Here is a 22821-nt window from a genome sequence, read left to right as displayed (position 1 = left end):
ATTCCTTTTTTCAACGATCAAGAAAATCCAGAAATGACCCAAAGTGAAACACTGACAAGACCATTTCCTTCACAATGTTTGTCCTATGAAGATAAACATTTCAAACACTTAAAAATAGCATATTCTTTATTCTGCAATATCTATCTCCTTCCCTCCAGCCCACTCTTCCTCCAGCATTATCTTAATCACTATGATATGCAATCATAACATCAGCACTATTTTCCTTACTTGAGCATTTGTTGAAATAAAGAATGTAGTTTATTCAATGTCTTACAAGCTAAGCATATGTGAAGGACCATTTTTATTACTCTCCTTCTGCTGAAAGAATACCTAATTACTTTGAAATATGACCATATCCTCCATCAACAAAATTTAATAAATGAAGAGATGCTGTAATCTTTCATTATTATAGACTTTGAATCTTTTCCCACAACAGCTCTCAGGTCAAAATATTTTGTAGGAACTTAGGGTTAACAGTCAAACACCCAGGGAGTTTGTTAGAGGCCTAGGTTCTGACGTAAAGCAACAGGTCACTTCCTACTCTTTGCAGATGAGGTCTTAGATGTCCAAACAAGTGTCCCAGGCCCATGCTTTTCATCTGAAAATTAATATTTCCCTCTATTATTATTGACTGTGATAATTAGCAGAAAGCAGGAGTATGCATTTTCTAATAGACTTTTTTTCTAGAGTACTTGTTCTGAGTCTCCTAATGGAAAAATAATTCTGATTATTTGGCTTGTTGCTGAAAGGAAAATCAGAAAGACACTGAAGAGTATCCACTCGTATCCTGGATCCATAGGCCTCTTTGATAAATGAGATAGTACCAGACCTTGCTCTCACTAACGATCCTGACAGAGCATCAGTAGAAAATGATAACGGATGTCCCTTTCCTCAACACTGGAAGGCTTGGCATTCAGGACAACAAATAAGCAGAAGACATATGAGTTTGCCTGTCATTGCTGCTGTTCAATCCCGAATCTTAGGCTGTGACTAATCATAACAGGACCATATCCAGTTTAAGTGCTCTTGAGCTGCTGCATGGCCGTTTGAGTGCACAGTTGAAATAACTGACTCAATTATGGAAATATTGTTTAGTGACATCTTTCTATAAAGCTTTTATTCTCAGTTCTGTCTATACATAATGTCTGTATCTATTGTAGAATGAAGATTTGGCTCAGAGCAAAATCAAGTAGCAACTTAAAAACCTGTGAAGGAAAGAGGTTTTATATTTCCTTGACTGGGTGACTTGGCTGTGAACTGAAGGTTTTCAACTCAGAATTTCATAAAGTTGTTTTTATTCATCTATTTTTAGAGCATCTTTAGAGGTGTGCCTGTATCTTTTGGGTCTACCATTTTACCCAGGTAGCTTGTGATGACAACTGGCCTTTGAAAGCTCCACTAACACTTACTAACCTTATCAACTTCACACTTTATATAAGTCAAGCAGGGGCTTTGCAAAAAGGTGTGTGTTTAATGTGTTGAAATCAGATCTCAAGCATCCATCCATCACTTTCTGTCACTTTTAATTCTAATTCAAAATGTGCTTACAGAAAAGAAACAAAATTTTCTCAAGTTAGGGAAATTCTGGACTCAGTTCAAATTAGAGAAAGGATAATTGGTAATATTCTACCATTTGAAATCTCTCATTTGACTCTCAAGTTGGGCTGAATCCAAAATGTTTCCCTCAAGTCCAACTTGAGAGTCAAATGAAGAATGGCAAAGGTGATCAGGATAAACAAAGGTGATCAGGATAAACAAAGATCACCAGGATAAACATCTAAACCACTTGTGAGTTTTAAAAATCATGTTGAGTCACACACCCCTCTGGAAAATCTGATAAAAATTATGACTTTTTTCCTCAAAAGAGTGATCCTACAGATACACATTCTCAAAATTTTGCACACTATTTCAGGTGGTCTTGTATACATTATGGCCAGTCCTCGAACCTATCAGAAGTCCATGAACTGCACGTTAAAAACTCTGACTCTATACACACCAAATGTCAACCACCTGTGCAATATATTCTATGCTCCGAAGGACACATTTGCTCAGAATAAAGAGTAGAGAAATAGGAGCCAATTTCACCAATGATGCCCCGAGATAAACCTGAGCATTCCCTGGAAAATTCACTGACATCCCGTTCTCACCTCAGAAATTTATTAAAGATGCATAACTCATGTTACCCTCACCCTATAGTGCACCAGGAAGAGGCCAACTGGAAGTAAACATACAGGAGCAATATAGAAATTGGCGTTATTTCTGTCTTCCTGAAAGGAGTTATACGAGATTTGGGGGGAAAGGAAAAAGCTATTGCCTAGCCAGCAGAGTTTCCAATTTTCCCCACCCAAGTAAGCCATGCCAGACCAAAAAATAAATAAAAAAGAAAAAAATTACATATAAACATATATATATTTCTTTGACACCCAGAAGACAAGGAAATAGAGTGCTCCCAGGCAGGAGTCTGTTTCCTGAATTAGTATAGGTTTCTGGATCCCAAAGAATTCCAGATCACCGATAGAAATGAAGCTGATGACATGCTTCCAGGAGGGCTCTTCCAAAAATAACACTTGAATAAAAAGTCTGCTGAAAATCGAAACTTAACCATATGGTTGTTCTTATTGGCTTTCCCCACTGCCACCCACTAAGGATCCTTAAGGAAGGAATGAGCCAGCCACGCCAAAGAGCGATTCTAGGTACTCGGCCAACCCTCCTCTTGACCTCTGCCCTCCTGCATGCATTAGAGATGATTTGCAATCACTCCCTCTCACTAAGTTCCAACTCTCAGTCCAACAGTCATGAGGTTTTGAGAATCTCCTCACTGGGTTTGGAAACTATGGTCTATTCTGGAGCTCATCAGTGCTTTTTCCAGTACGACATATGCCACTTTCAAGTTTCCACCTGATTGTTTTCTTTGACACTCTTCTTTGAATGCATCGGTTTATCTGGAGCCACCATTGGCCTAATTGGATCCGATAGCACTTCAATGACTCTCAGGTTATCCCTGGACTCACTCTGGTGGGCAAATGAGTCTCTCTTTTCCTTAACTACTAAAGAAACTTAGCTGAGTGCTCTAGAAAGAGGAAAGCACAATTCCTTTCTCAGCCCAAATCCTGAACTATGTTTCAGTGAAATCTCATAGCACACCTCTTCCTTGATTCCTGAACAGAGCAGAGGCTCCATGAAAACAGGTCCAACTCTGAGTCCTCAGGGTCATGTCTGGCACAGAGAAAGACCTCGAATATTGGTTGAATGAATGACTCATTAGTAATGGCTTACTAATCCTTACTTCTCTTGTATAGCACACTCCAATGGTGTTGTCTACTGGGTCCTGAACATTAGAATAGGCGTGGTACATAGTAGGTCTTCAAAATTTGTTTGCTGACTAACAGGCAAGAAAAGTGCAGTCCTTAAAAGATGTGCTATGAGTGTTCAAAAAATGTGCTGATTGGCTTTCTTAAAGCACATGTGAAATACTATTTTATATAAACTATTAGCAGCTGGAATGTTAACGACAAGATACATTTTATCAGGATTTTCTTCTTTGGTGGGAAATAGTATTTTAGGGTAGAGCTGATCTGCCTCCTGTTGAGACCAGTAATTGTTGCCTGTCAGCATCTGACAAAACCGAGTGCCCTGATGATAGGCACCTTCAGCACAGCCACTTTTAAAGGGCAGGGAAAGCAAGGAGCAGCAAGTAGCCAGCAGCACCCTCAGCTTCGTCTGCAGAAGCTTCTCTCAAGAACGGTTGTCCAAGGATTACAAACAAGGAGTGCCAAACAGCTGGCTCCAGAGAGCCCATACTCCAGGAAAGCCTGGGCAATTTGCAAGTATCTGCTTTTTGAAGTGCTTCAAAGAATCTGCAGGGGGTGACCAGAACTCCAAACCTATGTGTACCACTCACTGGGCAAGCTGCTCATAGAAATTTAAAGGACAGTTGAGCAAGTAACCTTCTATTAAATCACTGTGCTCTGGAGGTTTTCCTGGCCTCTGGGTGATGAGGGATAGAAAAGGTCCCAGTCTCAAGCATTTGCAAGTGAATTTCTGCCGCACTCTGGAGGCCAGAGTTCCACCCCTGAGGAGCCGTGGCCAGGGAAAGAGCAAATCCGCACCATACTAGGAAAGTGGCTCATGAGGCAGGCGCCCTGTTTGAGGTTGAATAATCCTCCACGCAGGAACACAGCCAATCTGGAAACATTCCTTTAAACAAGCCCCAGGAAAAAGCAAAGAGGGAAGCGAAGGAGACAGGAGGGAGATGTAAACACTTCCCAATGCAAGCGAAGCACAAGGCGCCCAACCCAGAGAAGCCGGAGGCATCGGTTACTGTTCCCACCCTCGCGGTCCCCAGGCAGTGACCCCCACGAACCGAGCAAGTGCTAAGAGCCTTCCCCTAGGGGCTGGGATAGGAAACTCTTAAGCAGATTTCATTTGACCAGAGAACTCCTTCAGCTATGTTTCCCTAGACCAAAATCAAAAGAATTGCTCAGTAAATCACGGGTGCCGAATCTTGCGCAATCGTATACAGTCAATGAGTATAAATCAGGTTCAAAGAGAAAAACATGAAGCTGAGTGAAACATAAAGGAGCTGATGGAACACATACATCTGATGGGATCCCAGCTTATGAAAAGAGTCTTATCCAGAGGTGGGTAAGAACCAGAAGGAAACATGCAAAAACGAGAACAACTTCTGTATCAGGCTTGACATGTCACCATACCCCTGGGACAAGAAAATAAGGAATCTATAAAAACCTTTCAACATGGCACTTCTTACCCCAAGGTAAGAAAAACAGAGCTGTGGGTAAAAAATTAAGAATGGTCGGCGGTGGCAGCCAGTGCACACAGGGCGCTGACAGCCACGCAGCCCCCTCCCCACGCGACGTCCCCAACTTCGAGGGACAGGAGACAAGCTCCGTGGGAGCGCGTATCACTGAAGGACAGGCGTGTTTTGGCAAATGACTCGCTACTGGAAAGCACAGCGGTTCATTCTCCTTACTGGTAGCGTGGGATTCGTCTGGGTAGCTGGACACGTGGGGACTGTCTTGGTCTGGGGTCGGGTACGTAGTTGGAAAGTGAGTGTGGAAGATGTAACTTCCCACAGTGCTTCTGTCACTGGCGAATCCGCTGTTCATGTCCTCCTCAGTAGCGTTGGTGGCGTTGATGTCATCAGGGTTAGTTCTGTATTCACCTTGCTGGGTGTAGCGGGTACCGTCCCGGTTAACAATACCTGGGAGAGAGAAGGCACTTTTAGAACATGACAGCGGACACTTTCTGAGTCTAGAAAAGACTGTGAATCATCATATCAGACAGTGACCGTAAAGCTACTTTTCTTTTCTATGAAGGAAAGCAACACCTACCACCTATCTAGTGGGGGGATATGTGGCCGAAGCGTTGAGAAGAGTGCACCCTGCCCTGCCCACTCGTGCGCCTTGGAAATGGGGAGGAGAAGAGAAGCTGTGTTTGGGAGTCCCTGTGTTGGAATTCCAGTTTTGTGTGGCTCTGGACAAGGTAGGTAACTCTCTGAGCTTCAGTTTTTTTCATTTGTAAAATAGGGGTAACACTGCCTTCTGTTATGAGCACGATGTGATATTGTATGTAAAGTGCTTAGCACGGTATTCAAAGTATAGTTGATGATCAGTAAATGATCAATCTCCTGCCTGGACCCTACTTTTCCTTCTCAAGAACATGTAAAATTTGTGCTATTAATTCCACCTATTTCCAGAGAGAACATAAAGTAGGAGACAGAGAGGCTATTAGAGGCAGCAGGGAATATATATTCACAAAGCCAGGAAGAATTAGCTTTTCTCTCTGGGGCCAAATTTTGTCAGCGTAAGTGAATCCCTGCTCCTGGCTAAGAAATTAGCATGCCTGAGTACTGAAAAAGCCTCAGTCATCCTTTGAGAAATCAACCTTGAGAGTAAGAGGCACAGATGTATATTAAGATCAAAATCTTTGGTTTAATCAAGAAAATGACTAGAACGGACAGGAGGAGAAAAGGCAAGGATGAATTCATTCATTGGTCCTCCCTAAAAGTATCTGTTGCCTTCAAGTCTGGGCCACTCACTGCCCGGGTATGCATTTATCTGAAATTATTTTCTGCCGTATTGCATTGGTAGGACTAAAGATTCCTTTTGTTCACCCACCTAGCCTGTCCAAGTGGAACTCTTCAAAAAACATAAGTTTAAAAACATCCCAAAGTCTCAATCATCCTGATAATATCTGCAGAGGAGAATCTGATAAGAAAATATGATCAAATTTGTGCAGGTCTGGATTTTAAAAGACATCCGCGAGGACTGAGGAAGTGGGACATTTCTTGAGCATCTACTATGTGCCAGGCATGCATTAGACATATTTTTCTTATTTCTCATTTGTTGTTTCATTACCCAGATGAGAAAATGGAGGCTCAGAGAGAGTCAGCCATTCCCCTAAGTTCACCCAGGCAGTAAGGAACTAGGATTGAACACGAGGCATGACTGAGACAGCACCTCTCACACTTCAGGCCTCCACTCCCTCTTGCAAGGCACAGGCCAGGGACAATTCCCTACGTAACCATTCGGGCTGGATTTGTATGGTCTAAGAAGATTCTCGTCCCCCTGACACTGTCACCGCTGTTCTCGTGCACACTGAGGGGTCTGGCTCTTAGCAGGCAGACATTAGGCCTCAACACTGGAATACTTCTCAAAGAAATGAGGCTCAGAGGCCATAAGATCAGAGTTAATAAGTCAACCTATTTGAAAGTTTTGATTGAGATACTCTGTTTTCTGCAGTACCAGATGCCTACTTCTGGGGGTCACGTTAGGTGAACATGGTATAATGTTGAATCACATATCAGGAAGTTTATACCCTTTATAATTATCTTTCAATATTCGTTAAATCAAACATAAAAACTTAGGGCCCAGAATGCCCCTCCCCTACCACTTAATAATCCCCCTCTATCAGAGAGACTACAGCTCTCAGAGCCTTCAGCTGCTAGAATTTACGAACATTATTTAATTTTCCCTACATTTACATTTATTTTTAAGGTTACCTTCTAATTATGACCAGGGATGTTGGCTTTTCATTTGCAGGTTTTTTTTAAAAAAAATAGATGTATTCTAAGTAGGAAAGAATGGGTCAATTAAATGAAAAATATCAATAATAGTGTTGTGTGTCCATAGAAGTACCAAAAAAAAAACAAAAACCCAAAAAAGTGAGAGTGGTTTTCAAGTGACTGAAGTTTGAGGAACTGTGCATTGAGCTAAACCAATAGCAGGGTTAAGCCATCACAGAAAAAGAGGAAGAGACATTGAATCATAGCCAATGTGCCCAGCCTTAGGGAAATAACTGCTATTCTAGTCAAATATAAAACATTGGAAATATACTCGATCCCTTTCCCAAGACCAAGGAAACTCAATCAGGGTTGGAAAAGATACCTACTTATGCTAACTTCTCCATCAAAAGCGTTGGGCAGGTCTGTAACTGAGGTACAATCTTCTTCGTGTGGTGCTATAAGGTAGAAAAGAAAAAAGGCATGAGAACTCTGAAAGATATGAGCAAAATCGATTCCCATTTCTATTAGTTAATTAGGATGGAGTTATATTATAACTTATTCCAAATAGCTTTCTTTTTCTGAAACTTGGTTAAATCCCCTGGGAACTTCTCTGGCCTTTGTGATATATTTTCCATTCTTATTTAAGCTTCATACATTTTTTGGAAGCTCACTTGTCCCTCTTCCACCCCAACAAATTCATTCGTTAACAAATATATATGTTCTATATCTGGCATTGTGGAAGCCTGGGGTACGAAATGAGTAAGGTAGGCATGGTCCTTCTCTAATGAAGCACACATTAGAGTTGCTTGTTGGCAAAGAGCAAGGAAGAAAAGGAAGGGTGGATGGATGGATGGATGGATGGATGGACGGATGGATGCAGGCAGGCAGAATGCTATCACAAGGAAAGCTATTATCACAAGTATTTTAAGTGTCCTGCCATAAACCATTGGGTGCTCATAACATTAGACAAAATCACAAGTTGAACAAAATAGGGTTTGGTTGTTGCCCAGTTCCTAGGAGCATCTTTTCCCATAGATAGAGGGGATGCCCTTTACCTGCCTATTTCTTTGGCCTCAGAATGAAACTATGGCAGCTTTATATATCAACTAAAGAAAAGCAGGTTTATATATGGCAGCTTTATATAGTCAACTAAAGAAAAGCAGGTTTTAGGAAAAGCAATTCTTTCAAAGCTGATTACAAGATTTCTCAGAAGAGAGACTCTTCAAAGAGAAAGTTGCCTTCTTGGGAAGGCCGTTCCTCACCATCCAATGTAAACCACTCCCCCATACCCATCACCAGCATACATCGTCTGCTCCATTTCTTCCTCAGGCTTACCACTATCCAAAGTTATCTGTTCATTTTACTCCATGGATGCTCATGGCACATCCCCTAACCCCTACCACCTGCTACATATCCACCTCCATAGAAATGTTTAAGGTCCACAAGATGAGTAAGAATCTTATCTGTCTTGGCCAGATACTGTGGGATGGGAACAGAGAAGTACTCAATAAATATTTGTTGAATGAATGAAAAAGGAAAAAAAGTCTATTCTCCAATAAGTACACCTAAGATGTCAACCCCCAAAATGGTCCGCAAATTTAAACAGATTAAAGAACATTTAGATAAATGCTGAATGGCAATGCCATGAGAAATAATGAAAGGAAGTTCCAGATATATCAGTTCATTTAATTACTTTAAGCATCTACTCAACACATATGACAGATCACATTAAAAAAAGAAGCAATAAATAAATAAATAAATGATCTTGTCCTTGCTTTTGAAGAATTCACAAGGTCATGGGGGAAGATAAAAATTTATATTTCTTTAGATTTTTACAGTTTTCAAAGTATTTTCCTAATAAATCCCTCATATAAAAGTTAGGGCAAATAGCCAATCTGGGCAATCTTGAAAAGTATCTGCCAGTCTGCCTTGGGGACACCACCAGAAACTGGCCTGGCCTGTGACATGCTTCTGATATAGCAACATTGCACAGACCCACAAACAGACCTTGGATTGTAAGTCCTTGATGTCAGGAATGGAAGAACACCCCCAAATTCAAACATAACCGCAGATAACAGTAGAGTGGACTGGGAATTTCTAGGAATTAAATTGTAATAGAAGGGGGCTTGATGTGAGAAACTCTAAGAGAGTTTTGTAAATGATTGGAGCTTTTGTTCAAATGGATCCTCTTCATGCTCCAATTCGCCCTAATTTTTATAAAGAACATCAAATCTGGCAAGCATACTAAGCTGGATGGTGACCCAAAGTGCAATCAGCACATTCACGCTTCCAAGACAGATAGCAGGGCCTCATTAGACGGCCTTTCATTCTGTTTAATGAGCATTGCCTTGCTGGGAGAATCAGGCCTGGTGTGGCTTTCCTGAATGTAAAGATTTGTTAGGAAGGCTCTAAGGTGAGCTTCCTGGTGAGCTGCATCTCAAAACCTTGCTTTCAACGCAACAAAAAAGCCAAGAGAAACGTTAACTATTCAGGTAAGCCCATCACTCTGTGCCAGATAGAAAGACACCTTCCTCGGTGCCTGATACATTGTAGGCATCCAGTAAACATTTGTTCAATAAATGACTGAACGAATAAACAAATAAATACAGAATCGTCCCTAAATTTCTCGTTCAAAAGGGAATGAGGTCTTTTATTCAAAGCCAACTTAAAAATAAAAAAAAATTAACTAACTCAAGTTAGCTCTCTGTGTTGTTTACACAGAAGTCACCAGGCTCATGCTGGGCCTTATTGCTGACAGATGAGGCAATAAAAATCACAGAGCCTTTTCAGGGCCTGACTTATTTTCATTTGTAAACCACAGGCTGTGTTTTATAAAGACATTGCTGAAATTGTAAGCATGCAGAAGCTATCTGCTAAGATTGAGCTGGCTTTGGTCCCTGTAACCAGTTTGGGGGGGAGGGGGCGGAAATCACATCACTGAGTCCTGCTGGTAGCTCTCAGGCTGAGTTGGATTCAAGGACCTTTCCAATGAGATCCTTCGCATGGAGCAGCAGGTTATCAAGACCTGTCGCTTGCTTTAATAAATACCCCCATCATCTGACTCTAAGCCAAGACAGTTTAATGAAGGAGTTTATCTTTAGATAAACATTCTTCTCAAGCTCCTTCACTTTTTGTCTTGTGGCTTCAACAAGATAAACTCCCAAGATAAGAAATATGCTCCCCGATTCTTTCTCACTCCACTCTGCCCAGCACAGTACTGAGCGTGTATGGCTGATCAATCAACAGACTTTTTAAAATTTAAAGAAAAACTTATAAAAGCAGCCTACCCATATTGAGTAAATTTGGAAAAGAGAAAAAGAAAAATATCACTGAACTTCACTACCTTAGTACAGCCACTTTGATATGCAAGACACCCCCAGAGTTTGTTAAATTTTTCAACTAAAGTATCTCCCACCCCCCCAAAGAAGAGGAAAGTGAACTGAATTGTTCACTCCCTTCTCTGAGGACAGGTCCAACCTTATGGACAAAAAAAGGGCAGGAAGAAAAGTCTCAGTAAAAAGTTGCCTAGATGGCTTCATTTCCAGGCAATAAATCAATGTGAGCTTCTGTCTTTTTGAATTAAGGTTCAATGTGGATATGCAACCATATAATTTATTGCATACATTCACTTAACCCAACTCAGTGGGAGATGCAGCACGCAGTACCCAGAGTCACTCACGGGGATGCAGTCTGGTGCCAGGTCTTTTCCACATGACCATCCCCTTCATCTAAAGCACCGTCTTCCCAACTCTTCCATGAGCTCTGGCACTAGGATAAGCTAGCCGACCACGGGTGGCTCTGTGTCTATGTCTATTTCTTACTTATTTGTATGAGGTTTTTCTCATCATGTCACTAGAATGGATGTTCTGTGTATGGGTGTGGGACCTGGGTATGGGCCATGTGCTGTGTAGCCTCAGTTGGACTCTTCCTTCTTACGTTCAAGCTCCATTTGTATTCTTTGTTTATATGGCAGGGGGGAGTAAATATTCTACAGTTTTCTCCTTATTTTGAGAGGCCCTCCCTAGGTTTAGTGACCTGCATGTAATTTTGGTCACTCCATTTCAACTAACCAGCCTGATCATTTCTCTTTCTCCTAAACTCAACTTTTTCCCTCTGAATTCTCACTCCGATCCCTACTGCTCACACAACAGTAGGTGGGTGGCATAGCCTAAAGCTACTGATGATGTAATCTCACATCATCTTTGATGTCCTTACTTTAGCTTAAAAATCCATGCAGATTTTATAGTCTACTTCCATATGTAAAATTTCTGTTTGTCTCATAAAAATGATGCCTTGAGTCATCATATAATATCTGTGTTTGTCTCATATAGAAAATGCCTCAAGACACTTTCCAGTCAATTTAAAGACAGGAAGGATGCCTAAAAGGATGCCCTTCCTGTCTTTCAGGAAAACTGGCACACTAGGTAGATGTGCCAAGTTCACCTGGTGGTTTTATCTTCCCCATTCACATAACCTCAAGCCTTTAGGGGGAACAGAAGGTTCGGTTTGAGAAGTAAGACATTTGATTGCTGGCTTTCAAAAAGTTGACATTTATGGGTTTGACCCTTCTCAAAATACCCTGAAGATTCACGATGCATAGAATTCTTTAGTTCTGCTGGGGCCTGAATTAGAATTGTAAGCACGTGTGTCTAGGCTAGTAGTTGGAAGCGAGTGCCCTAGACAGGGAAGAGGCCTGGCCAGCAGCCCAGCAGGCAAATCTGAACTTGGCTTCCTTGTTCTCTAGCTGTTGGGCTCTCAATTGTTGGGTAGGGACACTCGGCAAGGTCAGAGGCCTACCGTATATCCCCCCAACCTTCTCTCCAGCCCCAACATATAATAAATACCTCTAAGCTAAGCCATTTGGCTTGTACCCCAATGCTATCACTAGATTCATGCCACTCCCCGAAACCCTGCAATGACTTCCCATCACACTAAGAACAAAATCCAAACTCTCAACCACGGCCTTCAAGGCCTCGGGTGATCTGGCACCTGCTTACCTCTCTGACTTCACTCCTTGGCATCCTCTCCTCCAGTCACTGGGCTTTATTCACCAGCCTCCCTGCTGTTCCCGGAACAGGCCACAGTGCTCCCCAATGCCTGGCTAGGCACTGGCTCTCCTCTCCCGCATTTCAATCAGGGCTCTCCTAGACGCACCCCCTCAGAGGCTCTTTCACTGATCACCTTCTCAGAAAAAAGCATCCCTAGCCTCTCACTCTGCTGTCTTTTTTACAGCTCTTGTCTCTCTCCGACTTCATATAAGGTATTTAATATTTATTTGTTCACTGTTGGCCTCTAGAGACAGGAATCTTGTCTCCACTGTAGGTATTCACTAAGCATCTGGAAGCTCCGTGAATCCCCACTTAAGCCGAGATTGAACAGCTCTTGGCCAGGCTGCCGGTGGCTGGCCTTCCAAAAGCGACTCAAAACACAAAGACAGTACACTTGGAACCAACCTGAAGCATTGAAGCAGTACGTGTCATAGTGGGAGTGGTTGGAGGTGACAATGTACACCCCTGTGTTGTTTGCGGCACAGATGGAGTTGGGGTGGATCCGGGGGATCACCACGAGCCCTTCTATGAACCCGTACCTGTAAGAGAAACAGCAGCCGTTATCCCCCTGCAAGGCTGTGACGAGTATTTCATCACATCCCATCAAATGCATGTCACGCAGTGCAAGGCTTCATGCAATTCACCCCGAGGGACGTTCAAGGTTTCAACCACTGAGTTAGGTGAACTCCAAAAATAACAGCAGAGGGAGAGTGAAAGGGATCAGCAAGGCTGATAGAGATAAAGTGATTTCATTTAGGGCTCTATAAGAGCTTTTCTTTTTCTTTTTTAAGAGATTTACAAAAGAAAAAAAATTAGTTTCAAATAAAAGTTGTAGTCAAGTCAGCAAAAGGAAGCCCAAGTCACAGAAGAGAAAAGAATGACCACTTTATGATGCGAGATTCACTGTGGCTCTCCACTACCTTCATATTTTTCAAAAAAATGCATAAAATGACCAGCTCTCATAAAACAGAATTAGGTGGCTCTTCATTTCAGTGCACAAATGTCAAACCTGCCTTATTTCCCATTCCTGCACTTCTCTCCCTGCCTCACCTTTTCCTGTGATTCCTTCAGTCCAGACTCCGTTACTCTAAACATGAAGCCTTGTTCATATGCCAGATACAAGAGTGTTTCACCTCATGAGCATCCCAGGCATAATTTCATTGCCAGTGGAAGTAAATTGACCGTCATTAAAATACGAGTAACAGCGATTATGTAAGTAGATAGCAATGCCTCATTTAGCTCAGGAATTTTCCAGAAGCACAGCCAGAGAAGCGCCTAAATTGCTCTGCCCCTACCAAGGTGTTTCTGGAAGCACATTGGAGCTGGAGGCCCTTTCAGATACAACATACAGCACTCAGCCTCTTCTATCAGCGTCATGGTGCCTAAATACTGCAAAATTTCTCTGGAATATAAATGCCTCAGAAAAAAAGAAAAAAAGAGAGAGATAGGCTGAGAAAATACCATTTGCAAGGGATGAGGTAGTGGCAGGGGAAGGGCAGAGAGGGAGATGCTAAATCCAGCAGGTTTCTGAAAAATGCAAAGCTGGCTAAAAGACCCAGCCTAGATCCTTTTAATCTCTCCTGCCAGCGGCAACAATAGTGCATTGCCCTGCAAGACCCTTGAAAATGGCTGTGAGTTTGAAATTTCGAAGCTCTTAGAACTAATCACGCCTATGTTGCAATTGTAGCTTGCATGACTAATTCTTCATCTAAACCGACAGACTGGTTTCTCCCAAGACTCCTCAGCTTGGTGAGGGGAGGAGTCGCAATTAAATGTTAGTAAGTTTCCATATATCTGAGAATTGCTACTAATCGGGGTGAGGCAGACAGGCTAAGGTTTTATCATAGCCTGAGACTGCTATCTGCGCTATGGCACATCGCTGATTCATAGCTACCTGAGTGAAATTATGGAAATGAGTTTTGCAACGCTTAATTCCAGCAATGGGTGGAACAATACATTTCTTGGGCATCACTTTTCTTTTTTCTTTTTTTTTAAAATGATAATACTGGCTGGTGAGCCTACCCCCATCCCACCCTTACCGCATGCACCAAGTCTGTATAACACTGACAATCTAGAATCTACATTCAATTTGTAAGTTATTCCTGAGTTTTTGCCACTTTGTGTCGACGGCCAATGTTGTGTGTCTCACTGTACGTGATTTGAGGATATTGAAATATATATGTGTATATATAGACATATATATATATATATATACACACACACACACACGTGTGTGTGTGTATGTGTGTGCATGAATAGGTTGCTCTTCACAGGCAGAAAGGAAATACTCAGCAAATCCATGCATCATACTTGCATCTCTCTTTTGCCCTGGGCTCAGATGAACCAGGACCTGAATTTGGACTCCTCCTCATGCAAGTAAAGTGGCCCAGGGTGAGCTGGGGAACTTCTCTAAGCTTCTGTTGCTTCATCCATAAGTGGGGTAAGATCATCAACTGTGGTGCCCTTTGAGGGTTAAGTGAGGGGTGTGGGCAAGTGCCCAGCATCTGTGTGCTTGCTGATTGGCCAGTGGAAATAGTAAGAACTTCCTTCTTTTTTGGCATATGGAAACATTTCTATATTTTGTAAGTATGCCGTGTCTGCATTTCACAATCAAAATTCAGCTTACTAAATCCACTTTGTTAGTGAATTTCTCTTACCGACTTAGTCCAGGCCGTATTTAAGCAATTAGCCTTGGGAATAGAATCAATGGATCTGCTGATTGGCCTTCCTTCATTGCAGACTCCGGCTTAGGGCGAGCAGCTACCAGAGCTCTCTCCCTTTCTCTGCTCCTTTTGTGTTCTCCCAGGTGTAGCTCTGAACACACACAGATGTCTTCTACAGCTGCTCTTTGTTCTAGAGCGATGCTACCCAATAGAATAATCACGGACGCGGTCTGTAATCAATGTTGTCACATACAGTAGCCACTAGCCATGTGTGGCTAGTTGAGCACTTGAAATGTGGCTACTGTGCCACTGAAGATCAAGTTTTTAGCTTCATTTCATTTTAGTTAAGTGTAGATCACCACAGGTGGCTAGCGGCTGCCCTATGAGATGTAAAGATTTTCCTTTTCCTGTACATCAGGAGCCTCAGCTACCACGCGTACAGTGGGTGCCTTACTCTCTAACCAAGGGCAGGGGGTCGGTGTACTGAATATTCCTATTCACATTACATTGCAGAAGCACAGAGGGGGTAGCCACAGGCTGGGATGGAAACTTAGCAGTTGCTCAGATGACTCAGAATGCTTCTAGTGAAAACCACTTCACTGTGGTCGTCACCACTCGCCACAGGCCCAACGGAAACTCAAAACACACACACACAACACAAAGTCCACTGCCTGCTGTGATTGTCCTCCAGAGTGTTTGAGGAAAGCTCCATGGAGCATGGATATCCACAAAAGCCTCTCAAGAGGCCTTTCTGAGTCCCTCCCATTGTTTCCCAATCATTAGTAATTTGTCTTAATAATTTTCGTGCCCCCCACCCCCTTTAACCCTCTCAAACCAAAGCAACATAGAAGAGAATCACAAGCACAGAGAGAGAGAGTTGTTTGAAAAACCTGCTTCAAGCCGTCTGCAGGGCCTGGACCCCATATTTATTTTAAACACTGTTATTTTGTTTACGTTTTCTTGTGGTTCCGACAATAACATTGCACGTCTCTTCAGAGCCAGGAGAGCGCCTTGTGGAAGCACTTGAGGCAACAGGACTCCAGAGGCCGACCCTCCAGGGCCTCCTCCGGGCAACCCCGCAACGAGTCGCAAAGGTGTCTTTGGAGGGCTTTGAACCTCAGCTGCCCCGCAGGCTCCTGAGCTTCCCGGCCAAGGTAAGGGGTGGGGCCGACAGGCAATCATCCAATCAGCTGCCGGGGAGGAGCCTAACCGGCGCAAGCCCCGCCCCTAAGGCAGGAGCCCCGAGCGCAGAGGCCCGCGCGGGTCCCTTACCTGCAGGTCTCAAACCCCACTTTCAGGGCTTCCTCCATCTGGGCCATGGTGGGCAGGGTGCAGTCGAAAGCCTTGCAGAGGTCAGCTGCCTCGGTCCGGGAGATGCTGTAGCGACCATTTTTCTCCACATGGAACACACCCGCGTACCGGCAGGTTATATTCAATTCTATGGGATGAAACAGAAATGTTCATATTCTTTTGCATAAGTGATTTGGGAGAGGGAAGAAGTTTGTTTTGGAGCAGCCTCATTAGAAAGCCAAATACAGTGCTCTACTGGCCAGAGCCTTCAATATCTGCTCCAACATTCCAGGGCACCACTACCTCAAGCTCAAATCTGAGATAAGACATTCAAGTCGCATCACTCTGACTTCCTCTCCATCAACTTCGGCACAACAAGTGTTTCTAAAAGCATATGACTGGGAGCGCTCCTAAGCACTTTGAGTTTGGTGCTGCCTGACCTTGAGATCGATGTTTGCTCAAATAAACTCTTAAAATGTTGAATGAGCCTCAGTTTATCTTTTAATCCCGGTGACACTGCAAAACGGTACAGCCACTTTGGAAGGCTGAGGGTTTCTCACAAAACTAAGCATTCTCTTACTCTGTGATTCGGCAATCACTCTCCTTGGTATTTACCCAAAGGAGTTGAGAACTTACGTCCACACAAAAACCTACACACAGATGTTTATAGTAGCTTTATTCATAATTGTCAAAATTTGGAAGCAACCAAGATATCCCTCAGTAGGTGAATGGAGAAGGAAGGAAGGGAGGGAGGGAAGGAGGGAGGGAGGGAGGGAGGAAGAGAGGGAGAAAGATTAAATAAAAGCATATGATTTATATCTGATTATTAAAGCAATACAAACTTGTAGAAAACTTAGAAAATTCTGGAAAGTAATGAAGGAAAAGCAAGTCCACCACTAAGAAACTACTGATAACATTTTAAACATTTTGCTATGTATCTCCTTTCAGTTTGTTTTTTGAATATGTATATGTGTGTTTCTAGTTAAAACGATACTAAATATACAGTTTTATATTTGGAAGTTTTTCCCCCCACTTAATCTCATGAGTATTTTCCCACAATCCTGTGGTGTCGCTTCCTTGCTCAGAAACTCCTCTAGCTTCCCCTAACACCCAAGATAAACTTCCTTATCATGGCTGATAAGATCTACGAGTTCTGGCTCCTAGCTCCCTCTCTAAATTTTAAGTAGCTCACTCTGCTCCAGATACAAAACTTCCCTTCTGTTCCTTTGGGCATTCTGAGCTGTTTCCCACCTTAGGACATTTATATCTGCCTTTCCCTCTGTCTCGAATGTTCTGGCTTCAGATTATCACAGTCTTGTTTGTCAACTTCACATCACCTCCTCTTAGCTCCTTCCCTGAAGGCTCTTATCCACCTCACCTTGCATTTGTGTCTTCACAGCAACTAGCTTAGTTATTTGTGCATTTAGTTATTACCCATCTGCCCTTTCTGTGATGGACACTCCAAAAAAAAGCAAAGGCCTTTTACTGGTGTACAGCTGTGTTCTAATGCTCACAGCAGTACCAGACAGAGAGGAGATGCTCAACAAGTATTGTTGAATGAATGAATGACTCATTGAAACTTCTTCAAAAACACACTTTTAATATCTTGACCCGTAGTAGGCCCAAGACCTGCTGTTTGCTCCCAAGAGTTACTGACATTTAACATGAAGCCTAACCGCTACCCGCTGGTGAAAAGAGTAATTTCATCCAAGGACTTCTGTGAGTTTTGCAGACATTAATCAGAAATCTCAATAAGGAGCTGAAAAATCCCTTGTTTCTACAGGAGCCTCCAACAATCTCAGAAAACTTAAAAGGCCTTAATTGAAAACTCATTATGTTTCCGGGACTGTGTTATCCTGGTTTGCACTTGAGGAAGCTCCAACACAGAAAGGTTAAGTTACTGAAACTGTCCGGGTGAAGCCTAATTCCTCCTGAGCACTTCCTTGAGCCTCAAAGACAGTCCTTTTCTAAGGATACTTGCCGACAGGTCCTCGGGGCTTACCACAGAGTGGACCCTGTGCCAAGCCGGGCATCACTTTGTTAGTTATGAGCCAGGGCTGGATTGTGACAGAACTGGCTTTAACTCAAACTCTCTCCCATGTGGGCAGGCCTGGAGGTCGTCAGGAATATTCTGCATATTAATTAACAAGAAAATTGAGACTCAGAGAACTGAGTTGCCCAAGGAAGTAAGGACTTCTGTTCAATGCCCATAGTCACCTTCCAGATTCTCAGTTGCTTTGTTCTACAATTCTGAGCCAATAGCCTGGGTAAGGGAAGCCTATTACTGCACTGTTCCTGGGTACCCAGAAACCTTTGAGGTTCTTTGTTGCATCCGTTTCCAAGAATCCTAGGGAGTGAGTTTAATGTATGTATGTACATATTACTTATAAGTGAAAAAACTGAAGATCAGAAAAATAAACGACTTTCCAAGGTTGCCCAGCTATCAAGTGGAGCTGGAATGTCATCTTAGGTCTGTTTAATGTCAAACCCATGCTCCAAACCACCTTGCTATTTGCCCTGGGATCCTGTATTATTAGAGCAAGACTTCACTCTGAAGGAGAGAGGTACACCTAAACTATTGGGACATAAGAGCAGAGAGAGGGTAGGTTCACTGAGTTGTACCGGCAACAGCTGCTCTCCTTTCTGAGCAGGAAGCAGGTTCCAACTGCTAGAAAACGGTGTCAGGCAAATGTGAGATGCGATAAGAGAACTGTTAAACTTCTGAGAGCTCTTTCTTGACCCTGAAAATAGGCGAAAGAAGAAACAAGAAGGGAAGCTTTGAAAAGACATAAGTCAATCTCAACTGGATTTCTCCTCTTTTGTTTGTATCATTAACACGTAGGTGCTTTAGAAAAGCATCAGGAGTCGGGGAAATGGAGGAAGTGTGTTTTCGTGTGAGGTTAATCCTCTTGGGGTGCAAAGGTGTCCTTCTTAAGCCAGCTGCACGGCATGTGGCTGATGAAGCAAGGGGAGCGTGGAGGAAGAAAACACTCAAGGCCCTTTTGAAATACTGTTTGTTCTTACTGACATTTTCAGCTTTGGCCTCTATTGGCCAATTCTGGCAAAAGGAAACTGTGATGCTGGGTGGCAGCCCTTCCGGGGGCTCTCCTTGTCTAGCCTACAAAAAGAAAACAAAGCCTCCCTCGCTGCTTCTCGGAGGTGAGGCTGACAGGGGAGACTTCGGCAGATGGCAGGAGAGGACAGCTACCCGTCAGTGCTCAGCCAGGAGGCTGCTGTCCCTCCCGGATTAAAAATAAAGTCTGCAGCATGGACGGTGGTTTGGGGCTCAATGGCAGTTTCTGCCTTATTAAAACCAATTCCAGTTTGCTACCTGGCATGCAGATATGTAAATGCAACAGGAACCAACTCAGGTTGAGACGTTTGAATAAAATCCTTTGTGCCACAGCTAGCGTAACTTTATAGACAATACGTGCATGCGTTGTGTGTGTCTATATGCGTGTATGCAAGTAGTAGTGCGTGGTTGTGTGTGCTCTGCTCAGCCAAGACAGGAAGAAACGGGTAAACTCAACCTTTAGCCTGTCTAGACTTCGAGGCTTAAACAGGGCCTGATATACAGTAAGCATCAGCCAAGGGAGGCCAAATGAATGGAGAGATTCTATGCAAATGTGAACATTTCATAGCACACGCTTATCTTAATCTCCTGAAAAAGGTCCAGCTCCTAATCCCGATGGCATTTAGCCATCTGGAATTGCAAAGATAGTGCCAAAACTTCACTTCAGGTCAACTATCCCAGGAGTGTTCACGATTCCTTCCCTCTGGGTCCTTCAAAGGACCAAACCTTCAGGGCTGTGTATCCTTCAAGTCCAGGTAACTTATGACTTCCCAGTGGGCTTCCTTAACACTTATGCAAACTGAAATTATTACCCTGAAGGGTATTAATAATACCAATGGTGGTAACAGTAGCTAATACCTATTGTGCATTTACTATGTATACGTCGGGCACTGTTCTAAGCACTTTACCAGTACTAACTCATTTTACCCTTAAAACAACCCTGTGAAATGGGTAATATTATTATTCTCACTTTTCAGATACAGAAACTGAGGTACAGAGAGGGGAAGAAACATGCCCAGATACCCAGAGCTTGTAATGATGAATCCAGTCAGTCTGGCGTCAAGAGCCCACAGGCTTACCCACTACGCTACTGCTCCTATTCCCAATTTAAGTAACTTTTTATGACCTCTCAACCTTCCCAATGTATAGCTGCTAACATTCCCCAGATTTAAGTAAAGTTAGAATAAGGCTGAGGCGTGAGTAGCTGTGGACTACAGATCACTTGCGAGCCCCAGTGTCTGTGGCAGTGGTGCTGGCCACGTTGCAAACCCACGCAGGTCTCCCAAGATGTCTGTACGCCTCTCCTGAGAACCGCAGGCCCTTGTGATTAGGGATCTGCTGCGACTCAAAAGGCTAATAGCAACTGGCTGATGCATCTTTCAAACAAGCCTTTCCAACTGGAAATAAATCAAGAAAGTTTTCCGTTGAGCCCTCTGGTCTCCAATAAATCCCCTGAATCACGTAATAAATGAACTGTCCCAAATTCCTTCCTCCAAGGGACCCAACGGGCAACGTCAGCCATGTGAGGCCACTTTTAAATTCAGGGTGGAGCCTCTCTGGAGGGAGAAATGCCACCCGGGCCGTTAGGGTTGCCAGGAAGACAGAGGGGTCACGGGGCCCAGCACTCGGGGATCTCTTCAACTACATGGGAAGGGGCCTAGCAGTGTGACCTGTTAGGGAGATTTAGAAAAAGGAGCTCTCCTAGAGAGCGTCTGTTGTTTAACCTACTCTGGCACCAAACTCACACTAAGGTTGGTAATTCAGGATTTTAACCTCTATGCTATGCTGCCAATTATAGCAGGCTCTGGGTAAATTCATTTTTACTTGGATAAACCATAGCTGGCCCATGATGCCATTAATCTTAACTTTATTTTCCACTAAGCCTCAGATCAAGGAAAACAGATCTCTAGTAAAATCATCCCAGCACGTTTCAAAACTTTGCTTAGATTGCAGGGCCGAGACAAACAGCTTCTTGGTTTGCCCCAGTCGTTTCCTGAGTAGCAGAAAATCACAAGATCTGCTGGGCGTACAGCACCGTGAAATTTTCACCCACTTGCCATTTTCTAGGTCTTCCAGAGCTCTCCCGAGAGGTTTTGGGGGTGGGGTGGGGAGTCACACAGCTGGCTAGCAAGGGACGGTTTCAACCTGGAATCTGCAAGTTGATCTTCAGGGGGTCTATAAACCTGTGAAGCTGTATGCAAGGTTTTGTGTGTATGTATATAGTGTGTGCATGTGTGTGTGTGTGTGTGTGTGTGTGTGTGTGCATGTGTATGTAGGTGTTTTGGTGGTAACAGCATCCCTGGGTTTCACTAGTTTCTCGTACAGAAGGCAGCTGATCAATGTTCCCCTTTCACATTTCTCCCTCTCTCTCTCTCTCTCTCTCTCTCTCTCAGAATGTCCTTGGATGAAGATTAAAAATAAAAAAGAATTTTCAGTTATCCAAAACAGGCTTCTCCAGATGGGGCAGAATGAATTAATTTATTTTCCAACACGAGCCACCCAGATGTGCCTGGTCCCTGTCTGTCATCTCCTCAAAAGGGATGTGGCAGAGTTAGATCTTTTTTCTACTGATTTGGTCCCAGAGTAGGCTATGTGTCTGGGGAAGTTGGTTTTTCTTGAAAATGGGAATAAAGCCAGTTCCCGTGACTCAATGACTGTGCAGTTCTCACGGCCACGATCACAACGGCGAGCACTCGCCCAGCACCTACTCTGGCCCATAGGAGCTTTTCAACATTATACACGTAAGAATTCATTTCACTCTCACAACTCCATGTGGTCCGCACTTTTATATCCCCTTTTTATGTAGGAGGTGACTGATTCAATGAGAAGACATGAGTAACGAGTTAACAAGCTGTGGACCTAGGTTTCAGACTGGGCAGCCCGGCTGATCACCTTGCAGTGTTCAACTGGGCATGGGGCAGATGCTAAAATAACAGGAAACCCACTTATTCTCTATGTTTTGTTTTGTGTGGGGTTTTTTTTAAAAAAACAAACCAACATTTTTAGAGAGATGGAAGAAGAGGGAGAGAGAGAGAAACATCGATGTGAGAGAGAAACACACATCGGTTGCCTCCAGAATGTTCCTAGACCAGGGACAGAACCCACAACCTGGGTATGTGTCCTGACAGGGAATCAAACTTACCACCTTTCGGTGTACAGGACAATGCTCCAACAAACTGAGCCACACCAGCCAGGGCTCCATGTGGTTTTTAAAGTGTGGAAAGGTGAGCATTAAAAGAGCTCTGGAGAGAGGAATTTGAGCTTATTGAATATTATTTTAATATCAGCGTTCTCTTGATTCCAGACCAAAAGGCTTAAAAGGGCAGGGCTCTTTGCCCTAGAGCTTGGTAAGGCTTCAGTGGGAAAACCCTCATTGATGGAACTTCCACCCTCTCCATGGGGAGAAGACTCCGAATTTCTCCAAGTTCACTGGTTTTCCCCAGCAGCAGCTGGCTACCTCTCTCTGATTCTACCTGTGCTCTTCCCATGATCCCCTTGAGAACTGAGAGTCCAGTCCAAGCTACAGCTTAGGTGTCCTTTGCCTTTTACAGACTGAGGGCTCTGGCCAAGGTCAGGCAGGGTGAACAGAAGACCCCGGGACTCAGGGTAGGCCCAGGGCTGGGATGCCAGACCACAGGCTGACCTTGTGATATATGTCTTCTGCCCAATCTGAAATCTCACAGTCCAAGCTAAGATCCCAGGCCAATCTAGATGGAGTGTGGC

The 22821-nt window shown here is 43.5% G+C and overlaps 1 protein-coding gene across 6 annotated transcripts in view; it reads right to left on the bottom strand.

Moving 5' to 3' along the window:
• CD44 (CD44 molecule (IN blood group)) overlaps positions 1-22821 on the bottom strand; it is a 79269-nt gene that overhangs the window by 30337 nt on the left and 26111 nt on the right. For all 6 annotated transcript variants that reach the window (XM_081153806.1, XM_081153803.1, XM_081153801.1 and 3 more), the window contains exons 2-5: positions 16008-16173; positions 12478-12611; positions 7411-7479; positions 4991-5221 (exon numbers count right to left, since the gene is read on the bottom strand). In XM_081153806.1, the coding sequence (XP_081009932.1) occupies positions 4991-5221; positions 7411-7479; positions 12478-12611; positions 16008-16173 (600 nt within the window). The remainder of the gene's footprint in view (positions 1-4990; positions 5222-7410; positions 7480-12477; positions 12612-16007; positions 16174-22821) is intronic.

This window comes from Miniopterus schreibersii (assembly GCF_964146895.1).
Source record: "Miniopterus schreibersii genome assembly, chromosome: 12".
NCBI lineage: Eukaryota > Metazoa > Chordata > Mammalia > Chiroptera > Miniopteridae > Miniopterus > Miniopterus schreibersii.
Note: the sequence above shows the minus strand (reverse complement) of the source record. Positions and strands in the feature narration are given on the sequence as shown.